Source organism: Chiloscyllium plagiosum, chromosome 5, assembly GCF_004010195.1.
Source record: "Chiloscyllium plagiosum isolate BGI_BamShark_2017 chromosome 5, ASM401019v2, whole genome shotgun sequence".
Taxonomy (NCBI): domain Eukaryota; kingdom Metazoa; phylum Chordata; class Chondrichthyes; order Orectolobiformes; family Hemiscylliidae; genus Chiloscyllium; species Chiloscyllium plagiosum.
The window spans coordinates 44,873,719-44,893,313 of NC_057714.1; the positions used below are offsets into that span (position 1 = coordinate 44,873,719).

At 39.3% G+C, this 19,595-nt stretch overlaps 1 protein-coding gene across 2 annotated transcripts in view; it reads right to left on the bottom strand.

The window, feature by feature from the left end:
• Nucleotides 1-19,595, bottom strand: part of gabbr2 (gamma-aminobutyric acid (GABA) B receptor, 2) — a 968,870-nt gene that overhangs the window by 103,823 nt on the left and 845,452 nt on the right. For both annotated transcript variants that reach the window (XM_043689956.1, XM_043689957.1), the window contains exon 12: nt 16,499-16,606. In XM_043689956.1, coding sequence (XP_043545891.1) covers nt 16,499-16,606 — 108 coding nt within the window. The remainder of the gene's footprint in view (nt 1-16,498; nt 16,607-19,595) is intronic.

The following is a 19,595-nucleotide window of genomic DNA, read 5'->3' on the forward strand; positions in this document are numbered from 1 at the left end:
GAACAGACCTGATAGGCCAAATGATCTATTGCTGTTCTGCATTTTATGCCACAGTCCTGGGCTGGATATTTCTGCAGTATTGCCTAAACACAAAGCTGAAGGCATTTGCCCAGGGATTCATCAACAGTTGTTATGAGTGCTCCCGAACATACATACAATTAGTTCGCGTTGAAATTCCAATCAGAAATCTGTCACTGTGCAAAACTGCTGTGGACGTACAGCTGAGGAGCCACGGTACCTAGCAGCCAGGCTCACTGCTTAAATGAAGCAATATTGTAGATGTAACATAAGACGTGTTCCAGTAACCCATTTAAAATAGCTGTAGTGTCATCTTACTTTACTCTTATAGACATTTACAATACAGGAGGAGGCTGTTTGGCCCTTTGTGTCTATAAAAATCTGACTGCACTAAGCCCTTTTTCCAGCTCTTGGCCTCTAGCCCTGGAAGCAGTGATAACACAAATGAATTTCCAAATATCGCCTCAATGCTAAGAGAGTTTCTGACTCAACTACCTTTCAGGCAGTGAGTTTGAGACTCCCACCATCCTCCAGTGGGAAATATTTCTTCTCAAATATCCTTTAAAGCTCTGTTAAAGCTGTTTAAAGAAATATCATTTGCTATTTTTAAGGTCAATGTCCAAAATAAAATTGGTCTTTCCACTAACTTATTCTCATTTAATAAATACAACTATTTATCTTTCTTGTCAAAGTGCCAGATGTCTTCTTTTGCTTTAACTGAACTGGAAAACAAATGAGAAAATTGTTTCACAATCTTTGCTTTATATTGTGAACAATTCCTCAGATAATGACACAATCCATGCCTGCTTGACTACATTTACAGTTAGGGCAATAAACCACAAGAAAGAATTCCCATCAGCAAATGCCAGCCACTGACTGTGTCTAACAACATAGATTCAAACTACTTTCTCTTGATGTTCAATGGCAATACCATCATCAAATATTTTACTGTTATCATCTTGGGAAGGGAGGGGTTAGCACTGATCAGACATTTAATTAGAATAGCTCCATAATGTATGGAAAATTGCCCAAATAAGATCTGTTCACAAAACAAAATATTGCAGACTGACCAGCATGCAGACTTAAATTCTGATCACATTGATATTGGCTGTCCCAAAATAGAGGATTCCACTCACTTGTATGAATATTTATTACAACTTTGTTATCATTCAGTATCTTTACTTTTGTTTACTGTAAGTTTTAGAAAAACATTAATCAGACACAACAGAGTACTCCCCACAAGATCATAAAACTGCAAACAGGATATCATTTGAATGAGTATTCAGATACCGAAACTTAAACTTTTCACTGTCTAATTCCAGAAGCCTCCCCTAAATAATCATGAATGCAAAGGAAGCATAACCTTTCCACATCATTAACAAATGGTTTGTCATTTATGGGCTCCTAGTTGTAAAATTAGGTGCCAGGCATATTCCTACAAGTAACTTGGTCGTAGGGGAGGGGAAGTGAGGAAAGGTTTTGGATGGCCTGTGTGCCCAGGATTAATTGACATACTTACGGGATCAAATAATGCCTTCACCCACTGCCCTGGGATTTGCTTTTCTGTGGAAGGTGGGTGCCGGTACTGAGCATCCAGCTTGCCAGGTTCAGCTTAGAGTCATAGAGTCATAGAGATGTACAGCACAGAAACAGACCCTTTGGTCCAACCCATCCATGCCGACCAGATATCCCAACCCCAATCTAGTCCCACCTGCCAGCACCCAGCCCATATCACTCCAAACCTCCTATTCATATACCCATCCAAATGCCTTTTAAATGTTGCAATTGTACCAGCCTCCACCACTTCCTCTGACAGCTCATTCCATACACATACCACCCTCTGCGTGAAAACGTTGCCCCTTAGGTCTCTTTTATATCTTTCTCCTCTCACCCTAAACCTATGCCCTCTATTTCTGGACTCCCCGACCCCAGGGAAAAGACTTTGTCTATTTACCCTATCCATGCCCCTCATGATTTTGTAAACCTCTATGAGGTCACCCCTCAGCCTCCGACGCTCCAGGGAAAACAACCCCAGCCTGTTCAGACTCTTCCTATAGCTCAAATCCTCCAATCCTGGCAACATCATTGTAAATCTTTTCTTAACCCTTTCAAGTGTCACAACATCCTTCTGATAGGAAGGAGACAGGAATTGCACACAATATTCCAACAGTGGCCGAACGAATATCCTGTACAGCGGCTTGACCTCTCAACTCCTGTACTCAATACTCTGACCAATAAAGGAGAGCATACCAAACACCTTCTTCACTATACTATCTACCTGCAACTCCACTTTCAAGGAGCTATGAACCTGCACTCCAAGGTCTCTTTATTCAGCAAAACTCCTGAGAACCTTACCATTAAGTGTATAAGTCCTAGTAACATTTGCTTTCCCAAGAAGCTGTACCTTGCATTTATCTGAATTAAACTCCATCTGCCACTTCTCAGCCCATTGGCTCATTTGATCAAGATTCTGTTGTAATCTGAGGTAACCTTCTTCGCTGTCCACTACACCTCCAATTTTTGTGTCATCTGCAAACTTACTAACTGTACTTCTTATGCTCGCATCCAAATCATTTACCTAAATGACAAAAAGTTGAGGACCTAGCACCGATCCATGTGGCACTCCAGTGGTCACAGGTCTCCAGTCTGAAAAACAACTCTCCACCACCACCCTCTGTCTTCTACCTTTGAGCCAGTTCTGTATCCAAATGGCTAGTTCTCCCTGTATTCCGTGCGATCTAACCTTGGTAACCAGTCTCCCATGTGGAATCTTATGGAATGCCTTACTGAAGTCCATATAGATCACATCTACCACTCTTCCCTCATCAATCCTCTTTTTTACTTCTTCAAAAAACTCAATCAAGTTTGTGAGACATGATTTCCCACACACAAAGCCATGTTGACTATCCCTAATCAGTCATTATCTTTCCAAATACATATATATCCTGTCCCTCAGGATTCCCTCCAACAACGTTCCCACTACTGTCAGGCTCACTGGACTATAGTTCCCTGGCTCGTCCTTACCACCCTTCTTAAACAGTGCCACCACATTAGTCAACTTCCTGTCTTCCGGCACCTCACCTGTGACTATTGATGATACAAATATCTCAGCAAGAGGCCCAGCAATCACTTCCCTAACTCCCATAGAGTTCTAGGGAACACCTGATCAGGTCCTGGGGATTTATCCACCTTTATGCATTTCAAGACAGCCAGCACTTCCTTCTCTGTAATATGGACACTTTTCAAGATGTCACCATGTATTTTCCTACATTCTATATCTTCCATATCATTTTCCACAGTAAATACTGACGCAAAATACTTGTTTGGTATCTCCCCCATTTGAGGGGCTGTATTCTTTCCCCAGTTACCCTTTTGTCCTTAATGTATTTGTAAAAACTCTTTGGATTCTCCTTAATTCTATTTGCCAAAGCTATCTCAAGTCTCCTTTTTGCCCTCCTGATTTCCCTTTTAAGTATACTCCTACTGCCTTTCTACACTTCTAAGGATTCACTCGATCTATCCTGTCTGTACTTGACATATGCTTCCTTCTTTTTCTCACCAAACCTTCAATTTCTTTAGTCATCCAGCATTCCCTACACCTACCAGCCTTTCCTTTCACCCTGACAGGAATATACTTTCTCTGGATTCTTGTTATCTCATTTCTGAAGGCTTCCCATTTTCCAGCTGTCCCTTTACCTGCGAACATCTGCCTCCAATCAGCTTTTGAAGGTTCTTGCCTAATACCGTCAAAATTGGCCTTTCTCCAATTTAGAACTTCAACTTTTAGATCTGATCTATACATTTTCATCACTATTTAAAATCTAACAGAATTATGGTTGCTGGCCCCAAAGTGCTCCCCCACTGACACCTCAGTCACCTGCCCTACCTTATTTCCCAAGAGTAGGTCAAGTTTTGCACCTTCTTTAGTGGGTACATCCACAAACTGAATCAGAAAATTTTCTTGTACACACTCAACAAATTCCTCTCCATCTAAATCCTTAACACTATGGCAGTCCCAGTCTATGTTTGGAAATTAAAACCCCCTACCATAACCACCCTATTATTCTTACAGATAGCTGACATCTCCTTACAAGTTTGTTTCTCAGTTTCCCTCTGACTATTAGGGGATCTACAATACAATCCCAATAAGGTGACCATCTCTTTTTTATTTCTCAGTTTTACTCAAATAACTTCCCTGGATGTATTTCCAGGAATATCCACCTTCAGTACAGCTGTAATGCTATCCCTTATCAAAAACGCCACTCCCCCTCCTCTCTTGCCTCCCTTTCTATCCTTCCTGTCGCATTTGTATCCTGGAACATTAAGCCGACAGTCCTGCCCATCCCTGAGCCATGTTTTTGTAATTGCTATGATATCCCAGTTCTAACCATGCCCTGAGTTCATCTGCCTTCCCTGTTCGGCCCCTTGCATTGAAATAAATGCAGTTTGATTTATTAGTCCTACTTTGTTCCTGCCTGCCCTGACTGTTTGATTCGCTTCTGTTCTCAACTGTACCAGCCCCAGTTTGATCTCTTTCCTCACTATCTCCCTGGGTCCCACCCACTAACCTTACTAGTTTAAATCCTCTCGAGCAGCTCTAGCAAATCTCCCTGCTTGTATATTAGTCCCCTTCCAATTTAGGTGCAATCAGTCCTTCTTGTACAGGTCACTCCTACCCCAAAAGACATCCCAAAGATCCAAAAATGTGAATCCTTCTCCCATACACCAACTCCTCAGCCATCTCCTCATCTGCTCCATCCTCCTATTCCTGCCCTCAGGATATTATTACTCTCAAGGACCTCCTTTTAAAATTTCTGTCTAACTATCTGTAATCTCCCTTCAGAATCTCAACCTTTCCCTTCCTATGTCATTGGTTCCAATGTGGACAATAACCTCTGACTGGCCCCTCTCCCTTTTGAGAACATTCTGCACCGTCTCTGAGACATCCTTGATCCGGGCACCAGGGAAGCAACATGCCATTCTGATTTTTCGCTGCTGGCCACAGAAACATCTGTCTGTACCTCGGACTAGAGAATCCCCTAACACAATTAATCTCTTGGAACACAACGTACCCCTAGTTGCATTAGAGCCAGTCTCAATACCAGAAACATAACTATTCGTGCTACGTTCCCCTGAGAATCCATCACACCCTATATTTTCCAAAACAGCATACTTGTTTAAAATGGGGGTAGCCACAGAAGACTCCTGCATTACCTGCCTACCTCTCTTACCTTTCCTGGAGTTAACCCTTCTATTTGACTGTATCTGAGACTTTCCCCCCTTCCTATAACTGCCATCCATCACATACTGTTGCTGTTGCAAATTCCTCATTGCCTCTAACCGATCCATTTGATCTGATAGAATTCGCAACCAACAGCATCTATTGCAGTTATAATCCGCATTAACCCTTAAACTCTTAATTTTGTTGCTTTTATGTTCAATGCTTCTATTTATAAAGTGCAAGATTTCATATGTCAACACCATCTACCTGATTAGTAACATTTCCTGCCCTTCCCTATAGCACTACGTAAACCACATCTGAATCTGCTTTCACCACCTTTCCAGTTAGTGTACTCCAGATCATCACATCTCACTGCTTGTTCATAATTTTCCTCATTTCATCCTGAGATTTATTTCCCATTTATCTTAAATTCTATATATTCCTTTTACAGTGAATGTTACTCTCTTAATGTTTGCTGAGCCCCCTGCAAGGGATCAGTTTCTCGTCATCTACTTCAACAAAATCATGTATAAATTTTGATCACTTCTCTTTGATCTCCCTTTAACCTCCTCTATTTTAAGTTGAACACTTGTCACATAACTGAAGCTCTTCATCTCTCGTAACACTTCAGCCTTACCAAGACTTCGACATTCTTCCTAAGTGTGGTATCTAGAGTTGAACACAATGTTTTCACTGAGGCTTAAAGGTTCATAAGAATTTACTTTGCATTCTATTCCTTAATTAATAAAGTAAAGCTTTAGTAAATTTTTATAGCTGTCGTCTCAACTTATGAATCCCTTCCAAAGACTTGTATATTCGAACTTGCAGGTCCCTCTGCCTTCTGAAAATATATCATTTTCTTTAGATTACCTCTCTTCATATTTTCCTTCCAAAACACATCACTTCAGGCTTCCCTGCAATACATTTAATTTACTTTAATTTCATCAATCTGTGGAGACAAAGATCATTCAAAGCAGAAACTTCCTTAAGAATTAAATTAATTTAATCTATTTTCTCAGGTTGCAAGTCATTCAACCAAATAATTTCCCCTCTGATTGAAATGTTATTCATTCCTTCTCCTCTTTTTCTGATTCTAACAATACACTAATCTTTCAGATTTGGACAAAATTTGCACCTGAAACATCAAACTAATTAAACTAACTGTAAATTTCCCTGCACGCTCTTGTGAGAGTTGTAAAAGAGGAAGGAAGTGACAAAGATTGTTATATAAATGATGCTGACCAGGTGTGAAAGGATTAAGGTTTCAAGTTGATGATCAAAATAACTACAGTACATGTGAATATATTCATGGTAATGTTAATGGTGGAGCAATTCACAATTTCCCCAAGTGCAAAAAAATTTAGCTTGATATTGGTTATTAATTAATTACATGTCTGGCAAGTGCATTTTATTCTAGATAAATGTGTAAAATTAAAAGGCCATTGACATAGCCTTCATGAAAATCTGCATGCAATTGCTTTGCTTTCCTTAATATATGTTATGTGATGTGACCTTAGATTTTCATGGTAAATTTCCAGTCCCAGACAAATAATTACCGATTTACTGAATTCAATTTTACAAACCTGCCATGGTGTTGATTTTGTCAACAATTTGAAATTTCTGAGGTCATGACCAGAACTCTGCACAATTTCCACTTTCTCATTTTTTGTTTTATCCCATTCCCACCACCCCAACAGAACACTCCCCTCTCCCCCACTGCAATAATAATTAAATTCAAAATACTAACAGCAGGAACATACAACATATTCAATTTAATAATTAGGAAAACTTTTCACTAGTGAAACCCATTGTCATACTAAGAAGTATCAAAGAAACTCCTGGTAAAAATGAAGGCTCCTCATCATGGTCACAACTTACTGACCAACTCTATTGCCATTAGCACAAGGCTCTTTAAGAGCACGGAGGTGGCATTTAATTTTAAGATTAAGTTTTACTTGTAAGTCTTTCATATATTGGTTTCATCATGTGTGCAACATTGGTATTTGTTGAGATTAGCTGAGTCGGAGAGCTAAACATATGTGTATACCTCATGGTTGGCATCCATTGATGGTTAGAGGAGCATTAGGGACATTTCCTTTCTTATGGAAGATAAAGTGTTGTGTTTTTGAATTTGGTCCTTATTGAGTGTTCATGCTAATGTCTATAGTTGTCCTCAGCGCTGTATGGGACATGGCTGAAACTCAAGGCTTCGCTGGTCCTTCCTGCTATGCATTGTAAATAATGTTACAGAAGAACAAACTTTATAGGCTAATTGAAATGTCGTAGGCAAATTCAAAGTCCTGTAAGGACTCTACCAGTTAACACAGTGAGTTGAGCCCACATATGGACAGTACTGAGACCATGTCTCAGACTCCTCCTTTTCTTATTTTGACTGGCCCTCCCCACTATATGAAGGGCTGATGAAGGGCTTTTGCCCAAAACGTCGATTTCGCTGCTCCTTGGATGCTGCCTGAACTGCTGTGCTCTTCCAGCACCACTAATCCAGAATCTGGTTTCCAGCATCTGTTTTTACCTCCCTACTATATCTCCCTCCACCATACCCAAGATACCAGACTCTTTCCACTTTACTCCTCCATATTTCTGACCCTATCCTCTTTTCTCTGCCCTGAATCCCTCTTCCAATCCTCTGTGATCCTGACTCCAGCCCACAAAGCTCCCTCTTGCCAATCCCAAACATCCATGCAAGAATGTATTCTCCTGCTCTCCTCCAGAGTTCAACAAATTGGCCTTACAACACCTGCACAAGGCTGACAGACCCATCCACCTTTAAACAATAGGGAGCAGGATGCTACAATGAAAACTTTCACTGCTGACTTCATCTTGAAGGTAGGATTTTCCTGAAATGATTTTGCATTGATGAATGAAGTGCAAATTTATTACAAATATGAAATTGCCAAGGGCTAGAATAATACTTGAATAGCTGCTGACTTTATCTCTGTACCTTAAACTGTCATTGGGATGTCAGGATTTTACATCCAATTAATTAAGTCCCTCTGTATACCATGTTTCTTGCCCTTGTACACTTCATAAACTACCACAACCAGACTGTGCTGCAATTCTAGTAATAAAATCATTAAGCTATCAAACCTTCCAGCATTAATTTTTTCAGCATGAGCATGCATAAAAAGGGATAGGATTAACCAAAAAGCAATGTTGACAATTTACCATCCTTAGCAATGCTAAACTTAAGCAGCTACTCTACATTAAAGCTATCAAGTGTTATATAACAAGCATATCCAGTTAGAAATTTAAAAAGACAAAAAACAGGCAAGAAACATGGTATATGGAGTAACTTGATTAACTGGATGTAAAATCCTGACATTCCAATGCCATCAAACAGAAGTTACCATCCTACTGTACCATAGGATATCCACTGTTAACATGGATATCCTATGGTACAGTAGGTGGTCCCCAGCCTCTGAAACAGAAGCTCTGGGTTTGATAGCAATGACTTGATACCAAGTAAGGTATATTCATTACATGGTTAAACAAGTTGGGTACCAACCTGAAAATTGTTCCAACATGTGTTAATGGTAAGAAAGAATGATTAAAACATGTGATAGAAAGAAAATTGGAGCCTCTACCATCACTATCCATATTCCAGATTACAATAAGAATGCAAAAGGTTCAAAATACATAGCAACTCAGGCTACCCAATGATCTGTAACACAGCAGCACCAGCACATTTAATATATATTTGACAAAATAATGACCCAGTAAAAATGAAAGAATAGTGATAAACATCGAGGTCAGCAAGTACATGTGTGCAACATGAATCTTCTGTAGAGTATTCTAGTCTACAGACGCGATGGCAGATGAGACTACAGAAGGAGATTCAAAGTCTGTCACTATCCTATTAGTCTTAATGTCATCTAAGGCCTTGGACTAGTTAGGTGTTGAAGGCTTCAGTTATGTATCTTCTTTCCCATATGTTTTGCCATTCTTTCTTCAAAAGATAATAATCATTGTCTTGTTGATTTGTCAATAAACAGTGCTTGCTTTTCCATGGTAGTTTCCTGTAAACTTAAATTGAAAATCTCAGTTCCCTCTCTCAGGAGTATCTTTTTCAAATTTAAGTACTGCTTTTATTAACTAATAGTCCACGGGGACGTTTGAACCCTGGATATTTCAGAGTCTTTTTCCATTATCAAAGAATTTCAGTTTACTGTTAATTTCTGAAGGCTTGTGAAATTTTCTGTAATCATTTCTTTCCCAATGTCAGAGATTTGATAGCACCGTGTGACTGTTAATAGTTGAGCTTTTTGTTTAGTAGGCTCTTTTTGACTTCTCCAAATCTTGCTTAATTTTAACATGGTCATGCTTCACCTTTTAAACATTTCTACTCCTCAGCTCCAGAACGTCTAGTTTGGGTCATTGCTACTATACTGAAATGAAACTTGGTGACATCTGCGGATGCTGATCCAAACTCAATTGTAGACTTCAGATAACCATTTTGCAAATTAACAATTTCTGAACGTTCAACGTTGGTTTGATACAATTTGGATTTGAGTGCCTGCTTTTCGTTGGTGAGCTTTTATTAGCTGTTTGAAAGTGTTGAACTAACTACTTTGTAGGGCTGGTTCTGATTTTATGAGTTTTTCTTTCAATATATCATGGTCATCTTAATTTCCTTTGTATGTTGTTGTAAGGATGTATCGCACTTGTGTTGCTAGAGTTAGGCTGCTATCCAACATATCAGAAGCTTCAATGCCCATAAATTTCTGTCATCGACCTGAGATCTCCTTGTATATTTGAAGATCCCATAAGATTTCTCAGATATCATAGCCAATTACCTGTCTGTAGTGTATTACTTCACTGGGGTGGTGAACTATAAATTCAATCCTGCTATCCCCAGAGTCATCACAAAAGTTAAAGATTCTATTGAAGCCTGCAAAATTCTCCAATTTACTTGTTTTTTAAACACAGGTTGAGAGAAAGTACAGACCAGGTTTCTAAACTTAACAAGAATTAGAGTATTTGCTGAAATGATTCTTTTGCTAATCTGAATGCTGCTACTTGATTGTTATTCTCTGGATGCTTTCGCTTATTTGCAGAATGCACAGGGTAACTGGTTCACATTTATAAATGATCTCTGAGTTATTAATTATAAGTCACAGTTTACAGTCAATCCAGAACCTCTGCTCCATTAAATTATCCCTTTCAGCAGAAACCTCATTCCTAAAAGTGCAAACTAAGATCTAGAATGCTGTTTTATAACTGGCCACATTCATCCTTGGTAACTTTCTCCCCACCACTGTTTGCGGTCTTATCTTCCAGGAGAAACAAAGATATTGCCTTGTAGTAGTCCTCAGGATGGAGGTTCTATGGTGGAAATTAATGCACAATAAACTTCAATTTCAACTGAAAGAACTGTGGATGCTATAAATCAGAAACGAAAACAGAAATTGTTGGAAAAGCTCGGTGAATTTGGCAACATCTGTGAAGCTAAATCAGAGTTAACGTGCCAGATCCAGTGACCCTTCCTCAGAACAGGACCCTGCCTCAGGTTCTGCGGAAGGGTCACTGAATCTGAAATGTTAACTCTGATTTCTCTTCACAGATGCTGCCAGACCTGCTGAGCTTTTCCAGCATCTTCTTTTTTTTGTTTCAAAATCAATTTCAGTTTATCCTGGAACTGCTAAATGAATAAGTTTCAAAACAATATAAACATCCCTACTTTACAATGAAGAGTGGTGATTAGGAATGACATATAAAGTACTGGTGATTTCTCTCCCATTACACCAAATTGTAACCTGCATCTGCCATCTCATTTTGATTTTAATCCTGTGAGAAACAACTTCAATAATTTCAGTCCGAGACAAAAATCTGAATCAGTAGTGTCATTTATTTTACACTTGCAAGTGGGTGTGATGTCACAAGGCAGGGACAAAACACACACCGAATTCAACAAACGCTCGATATTTATATAATTTGGCTTCTTTTGTTTTACATTGCTCTTCCCCTATCTACATCCTCCAGTTCCCTAAGACTGGCCCCATTATTCCTGTTTATCCGGTCTTGTCTGTGACAAACTGCTTACTCTGACCTCACAAGGCCGTTTGACCTCATCCCATCCTTTGCTTACCATTATCTACTCCCTCCATCTGTGCTGCCCCTCACAGCATCTTATCACTAAGCCCTTTTAATTGGGGTTTGCTCCTGTGTCTCCGAACAAGTGGGAAACAGATGTTTTTCCTGTCTCATGCTAACATATCATTTTTTTAGCTGAATATATATATTTCCTCATTCTTGTTCTGTATCAGAATTTATAGTTGCAGAAATAACATTAATTCATCTATATCCCACAATCCCTTGTTCTTCCCATCTGAAAGGAGATCAGCTGGACATTTTCTTCACCTCCATCAGAGCGTTAGATCTGAAAGAATGTTTATGCTAGCTCCTAATCTAATTTAAAATTCCTGTTGTCAATTATGATAGCTGCAAACTAGAATTCATCTTGTGAATTTGGGTAATCAGGTCAACTGTAATCCTAATGTGGGCCTGTTATATCCACCTAAACGATTTCATCCTGCTCCTCAGAGTACTCTAATGCTCAGACATTACAGACCAGTCTGATCTGTTTCTAACCTTTGGTGCTGTTGAGCTAGCTGTGAAATGGTTTCTCCTTTGGCACTCCTGATTGTTTGGAATGGAACTATCAATGGGAGGAATCCTGTCAAAAATGTATAGGTGCTAGTCAGATCAGATCCAATTGGCCTGCAGTCAAACTAGTCTGTATGTCCTAAATTAATCTCTTGTTTTCAACTTCAACATTTTTTGCAATAAAACTGTTAGATTTGTTAAATTGTGTCAGATGTGAGTCTCAAATTTTTGAATTCTCAATTGTTCAGATATTAATCACTCAAGAAACTTGCATCCTCCCTAAAATGTGGTGGTCAGAATTGGATGCAATACTCTATTTGTGTCCTACCAACAGATTTATATAATTTGAGTATAATTTCCCTGTATTTGTTTTCATTCCTTCTTTTAACAAAGCCAAGAGCTTGCTTTGTTAACTGTTCTCTCAATACATCCTGTCACCTTTGAAGATCTATGCAAATAAACCCTTGGGGTGCTCTGTCCTGATAAACTCTTACAAATGCATCAGTCAGTCTGTATAGCCTCTTCCTCACACTTCTCTGGATTAAATTCCATGTGGTACTCGTCTGCCGAGTCTGCGAGCCATTCTATATTTTGTTGGAGCCGATTGTTATCATTCTCAGTCGTCCTAGATTGGATTCATTAGTAAGTTTTAAACTTTTGCATTTTATTCCAATATGCAACTCATTTATATATATGTACCAAAAAAAAACTGTGAAACTATCACTGACAATTGAGTGACATTAATGTTTGCCATCCTTATCTGAAAAAATAATTATTTCCCATGATTTACTGTCTGTCTTTCATCCATTTTTAAAAAAATCTGAGATGACACTGACCCTCCTATGCAATGCACATCAATTTTATAAACCAGTCTTTTATATGGTATTTTGTCAAAGGTATTTTAAACCCCTAAGGAGAGCATTTATTAATTTACACACCCTTGAAGCTTCTCTGTTCCTTATTCAAAATGTTCAATTATCTAAATGAGTCCCTTTGAAAGGTGAACACTAAAACTGGATTTCAATTCATTTTTCTCAGTCTCTGGTCTCTACTCCCTATGCCAGCTCTCAAAGCAGACTCCACATCACTCCCCACAATAACACTGCTCTATTTAATAGGAGGAAACAGAAATATTACAAGTTTAGATTTAAAACTGGAAAGAACATTTAAAACTTTAACTACTTCCATACTAATAACGTTTCTAGTCATATATAGTTGGACATATGGTGAGCAGCAGCACAAATCCATGCCTCACCAACCCTCATCCCACCAAACATTACTTAAAGGAATTATGAACGACATTGAGGTTAGTTGTGGATTGATGTTTTTTCAGGCTGTTGCGACAATCCCACATGGTTTTGATACTTTTTACATATGTAAAATTGCAAAAGTCACATGCATTCTGGGTAATCCAAGATGGAGGACAGGAAACATTTGTGGCTGTAAGAGCTGTTCCTTTTTTGAGGTATTTTAGGTGTTGGAGGTGATTTCCTTGAATCCCAGAAGCAACAGTTACTGTTTTATATACTGTTACATTGTGTTGTAACTTTGGGAGACAAAAGATCAAAACAACAGCACTTTGATAAGGAGAAAGATTGACAAAGGCACTGATCACATGGTCAGAGAAAGAAACCGATACTGCTGTGTGATGCAGCAGTGAATCTACAACAACATTTAAAAGGCATCTGGATGGGTATATGAATAGGAAGCATTTAGAGGGATATGGGCCAAGTGCTTGAAAATGGGACTGGATTAGGTTAGGATATCTGGTTGGCATGGATAAGATGGTTGTAAGGGTCTGTTTCCTTGCTGTACATCTCTATGACTCTGTGGGTTCAAAAGGCTTTGTTTTGCAACATTTGTACATAAACAAAATATGAGTGCAATAATGGGCATTCTCCTCAGAAAACAGTATTACTTGCTAATTATATATTTGTTCTATGGTGGTGGGTACTAACTCAGGGTTTACTTGTATTCCTCTATACAGGAACATTGGAGAAGTGGTGCTCCTTCCTAATATGGCAATTGAGCAATAATGAATAAGAGATACTTGCAGACACATTCTGAGGTGCTTGGGCCAGGAGGTTATGTTTGTAATGTTTGGTCTTTAAGTAAAAGCTTAGACCTGTGTAAGGACTATACTCCAGTTGAGTCCTTCACTATAAGGGTACCTGAAGTGTGATATGAGTGGGAGGGATGAGCAGAGTTGGACAAACTGCTTGAAGGTGGAGGAGGAAGTATAGATGAGGAAGAGGGGAAAGGAGAATGTTGGGGGGGGAGGGGGTGGGGGGTGGAAGGGACGGGCTTTCAGCTGGAGGTCTTAGCACCAAGCAATTTTCCTACTTGAACCTCAGCAACAAAAAAAAGAGAAACACTTGTGCTTAGGTAAGGATGACCTCATTCAAATCTGGCAACTGCTACAGATATATCCTTATAGCAGGATACAGACATCATTATTAGTGACTGTAAAAGTGACTGTGGCAATGAATTTTTGTGTCTTTAATGCTTTGCAGAATGAAGCCAGATTTGTTTGCAACATCCCGTAATTTTCCATCCATTCTTGTTCAGAATGATTGTCATGTGTTTGAGCATAGATTGCTAGACTGATGGGTCAGACTGTAAGCCCCATTACTAAATAATAATCTACAGCTATGGAGTCCTCTATGACTCTATCATCTTCTGAAGACACTAGTTTGAGCTTCTATTCCAGTATTCAGAATGTTGCTTTTGCTGTAATGGAAGTCATTACATAGCCATCAAACATTACATCATGGTACGGTTGACACGAATGTGAAAGGAGTTGGCCACACACTCGAAAGAATGAGCTCCAACTCTGTGCAAAGCATTGTACCTACATTGTGCTGGACTTCGCTACGCTTCTTGACAGTGCCAGCTGACTTTCTGAAGGTTTCAACAATGCAGTATACATTTTGTTGTATATATTGCTCAGCATTCTTCTGTAGGCAACTCAATTGAACCACTCAGTGGAGTTTTCTGCATCAGAATCTATGTGCAATCTTGTCCTCTGAGTGCTACAGCTGTCCTGGTTGAATAATTGGCAGAGTGTACATGCTGTGGACTCAGGATATGAGGCCAGATATTAGGGTCTGGTGAAGCAAGTGAATATTAGTTATGGCTTCTGATTTATAGAGATTGTTGGTAGATGAGTGATGGGGGTGTGGTAAACGGAGCAGTGTAGAGTTAGTGGTGCATTTGGTAGGATATGACCTTATGATGAGAGCACTCAATTTCTTGTCATACTGCATCCAGGGTATTGGAGTATGATGCCTGTCATTGGTTACCATGGCTATCTACTCATGATCTTATTTTCCTTGTGACTGGATCTTCTCCTGGTCTCAGCAAATGTAAGACTTTTCTCCTATTTTCCACTTCCTCCACAGCCTCCAGCAAACAGCAATCACAGAAGTGAGCACAAAGCATGAAGTTCACCTGCATTACAATGAAGGAGCATAGACTGATTCACGTATCATGACCCACATGCCCATTTATTCTGTTAAGCCTCGAAAAACTGAGCTCAAGGGGCAGAGCTAGGAATGAAGGCAATAATGACAGTATGGCTCAGGAGAGCGGCTAGGAAGGCTGGAAGTGGCTTGGCCTTTGTGCTGGTGGGAAATGTCAGGGAAGACTGATGAGGGATGGAGTTGAGAGTGTGGTGCTGGGAAAGCACAGCAGGGCAGGCAACATCCGAGGAGCAGGAGAATCAATGTTTCGGGCATAAGCCCTTCATCAGGATGAGGGACGGAGTAAATTACGCAGCAAGGGACATCAGTGCAGAACAAAGCAAACAGTTTCAAAACAATTGGCAAGAAAGAAAGACCAAGTTACAACTTATTTTGAAATGAATCATTTCAAAATGTGGAAGAAAGAAGAATTAGGCTAGGCGAGTTGAGAGTATACATTTGAGAAAGCATAAAATAAAGAGTTCAGGAGAAAAGAAATTGAAGAAATGTTTAATACTAAATTCAGACTAAGGTTAACCTACTGGCCTACCAAATAAGAGGAATAGGTTAAGAAAAGGTAAAATAGTGGGTAACGTATGCTACAGATAAAACATTAATGGAAAGATTTATCAGCTTGCATTACGGCATTACATATTTAAAACACCAGAAACAGTCACCACCAAATAGTCTTTGTGTTTTACCAGGTGCAACAAGTACCAAAAAACCTACAACCCTGTTTAAACTGTAGCCACAGAAAATTTACATAATAGTTTTTGATGCATGTTATAAAATTCAAACACATTCACACATTTTTAGACCTGTTTATTGTACTTTAAAGTATGCAGAACTGAAAGGTAACATTTGTTTTCTGATGTGACAAGGAAGGATCCAAAGCAACAGGAAATATCTTCCACTTGGCTTTCCGAAAGACAAACATAGTATTAAAAAAAAGTCAGTCTAACCTCAGGTTTCCTAAAGAGCATGTGTGACTATAACAGGTACACCTGTTGATCTAAAGGGATAGACCAAAGCACACACAACTGCGAAATAATAAATTAGCACATATCAAACTGCCTGCCCTTATAAAGCAACACATTTTTTAACCTATAAACGCATAGCATCATAAGAAATCTGATGGAGTATTAATAAAGGATGAATTTATTTAGTTCCCTACCTTTTTCTTCATTTTCACATTTTTAAATATGGCATGAACTCTCCATGTTTTTGCAAACATGGCTCCGAATGCTGTGGTGTAGCCAACTGTAAGAATCCAGGTTCTAACCTGAATGACAAAAGAAAGACTTGGATGAGTACAAAGAATAAAAAAAAACCCTTCAATTTGTCCCTAAAAGCAGAAAACATTTACTATCATGGAACATTACTTATGATAAACTGAAGTATTTCACTCCGTTAACATTCAGAAAATTTACATTATTATATAGAATTACACATTTCGCCTAAAATCTTGCATCATTCCTTGTGGATGTTACCATTCAAATCTTACCCTCCACAGGTAACAACAGTAATCCAATAGCATTGCTATTTTTCCTTTGACTTGTCTTTTGTGAGTTTTAAATATGGTTCTGTCCTAAACACCTATTATGAGACAGGCCAAAAGAAAGGCCTAAAATTCTATTAAGGGTTATTATCAAACAAAATTGCATGCTCCAATATTTTAGCAGAGTCTTTTTGAGAAAAAAAAATTAAATGCCTTCATTGAAGAGGGAAATGGCTGCATGCTGGTACCTTCCAATATGAACTCAGAAGCATTAATTTCTCATCTAAATAAAAATTCAGAGGTATTTAGCATATTTCTGAGAATTGTTTTGTGAATCTTGTCGAAGAAGGTGCATTTTCTATTATGACCTTCACATACTCCTTCGGTAAAACACATTTGCTGAAACCAAATGTAATTCTCTGAGGTTGTTTTACAGCACTGTAGTCAATTTCCAAACGAAAACAGATCAGACAATGAGTAGAAAATCAAAAAAGACAAAATAAATTGGATCTCAGAATGAGATGGATATTCTGAAAAGAGCTATTTAACAATTTAACATAAAAATAGACATTTCCATTAGTTGAATTTTGTAAATAGCCTGCACAAGAAGAGAAACATCAGAAAAGATCTTCACAACAAACAGGACCTGTCAAGGAACATGGACAGAAATTGTATAATAAATAAAAGAGGCAACAGCTTGGTGATTATGTCGCTGGGTGAGAAATCCAGAGCCCCAGGTTCACTACGACAGATAGTGAAGTTCAAATTAAAATAAAATCTGGAATGAAAAGTCTAATAAAGACCATGAAAAACACTGACATTGCCCATTATCATTAAAGAAAAAATGCCTCCTAGAGAAGGAAGTCTGCAATCCTTACCTGATCTGGCCTACATGTGAATCCAGACACTTAGCAACATGGGAGACTCTCAAATGCCCTCTAAATGGCCAGGCAAGCCACTTAGTTGTTTCTAACTGCTAAACGCTTATAAAAAGAATGAAACTGGATGGTATGTCTGGCATTGACCTGGACACTGGAAATGACAGTGGCAAATTTGATTCTGCTGATGACTACATCAGGCAGTTGGTTGACTTGTCCTCCCAGTTTTAGCACACTCCCTGAGATGATCATAAGAATGATAGGAATTTCTTACTATCATCTGAGAGATTGTGCTAAAACTGGAAGGCTGGTCAACAGAACTGCCTGAGTTGGTCATACTCATGTTCCAGACAATACCAGAACCATCCTAGGTAGGTCCTGTCCCACTGTTAGCATACTGGTATATAGTCCAAAAAGGATTTGCCCTGGGAATTCTCAACATTGATGAAAGACTCCATGAAGTCTGAGGGCATCAAGTCAAACATGGGCAAGGAAGCCTACTGCTGATCACCACATTCCACACCATCCTGCCACTACACCCACCCCTGCCAAACTGGCTGATGAATCAGAGTCGAGATTAGTGTGGTGCTGGAAAAGCACAGCAGTTCTGGCAGCATCCGAGGAGCAGTAAAATCGATGTTTCGGACAAAAGCCCTTCATCAGGAATACAGCTAGTTTTTACCTTTTTACCTGGCTAATGAATCAGTTCTTTTAAATGTTGAGTAGTACTTGAAGGAAGCTCTAAGGGTGCCAAAGGTGCAGAACGTACTCTGGGTGTGTGACTTCATTGTCCATCCCCAACATTGGCTCGGCAGCACCACTGCTGCTGGTTGAGTTGGTCAGGTCCTGAGGTCACTGCTGCAAGACTGGGTTTGTGGCATTTGATGAAGGAATTATTACATACTTGACTACTTCCTCATCTCTCTGCCTGCCATAGCTGCAAATCTCCAAGGCCAAAGTTCCATTTTCACAAACTGTGTGGCATCACCTCCTGTGCTAAAGGCAAGAGACTTTGAATAGATCTGCCAACTCCAGACAGGAATCCACCGCAAAAAAAACGTGCATCATCCAATCGTGGGCCAATGTTATTTGTGTGTGCCAACTACACAGGGAGACTACTTCTTACAAACTGGTGTCAAAAGGCAACATCCAATCCAAAAGTGGCCAACCTTGAATGTGCCCCCTCATCTTTCCAGGCAGACGGATGCCATCGTTGGTGTAAATATGTATAATTGTTAAGAACAAGAATGGCTTAGCTTTAACGCCACTTTTTGCAACATAAACACAACATAAATAGCCTCACACATGAACAGCAGTCAACTTGGAGAGGTATCTGAAGACTGCTGACATCTATTTGAACCAAAGCCAAATATGAGTCACCATCTTCCACAGAAGAGTTTAAGAGGAAAGAGTGGGGGGGGCAAAAGTGTGAAGATTGGCCTAATAAACACAGACTGAGAACATAAATAGGAAATGTAATCTTCAGATTTTTGAAGATCTATTTAGTAAAGCAAGCAGTGAATATATACTTTGTCGATGACAATTAAGTTAGAGTAATGGAGTCATAGAGATGTACAGCACGGAAACAGACCCTTCGGTCCAACTTGACCACATATCCCAACCCAATCTAGTCCCACCTGCCAACACCCAGCCCATATCGTTCCAAACCCTTCCTATTCATATACCCATCCACATGTCTTTTAAATGCTGTAGTTGTACCAGCCTCCACTACTTCCTCTGGCAGCTCATTCCACACACATACCACCTTCTGCATGAAAAAGTTGCCCCTTAGATCTCTTTTATATCTTTCCTCTCTCACCCTAAACCTATGCCCTCTAGTTCTGGACTCCCTCACCCCAGGGAAAAGACTTTGTCTATTTATCCTGTCCATGCCC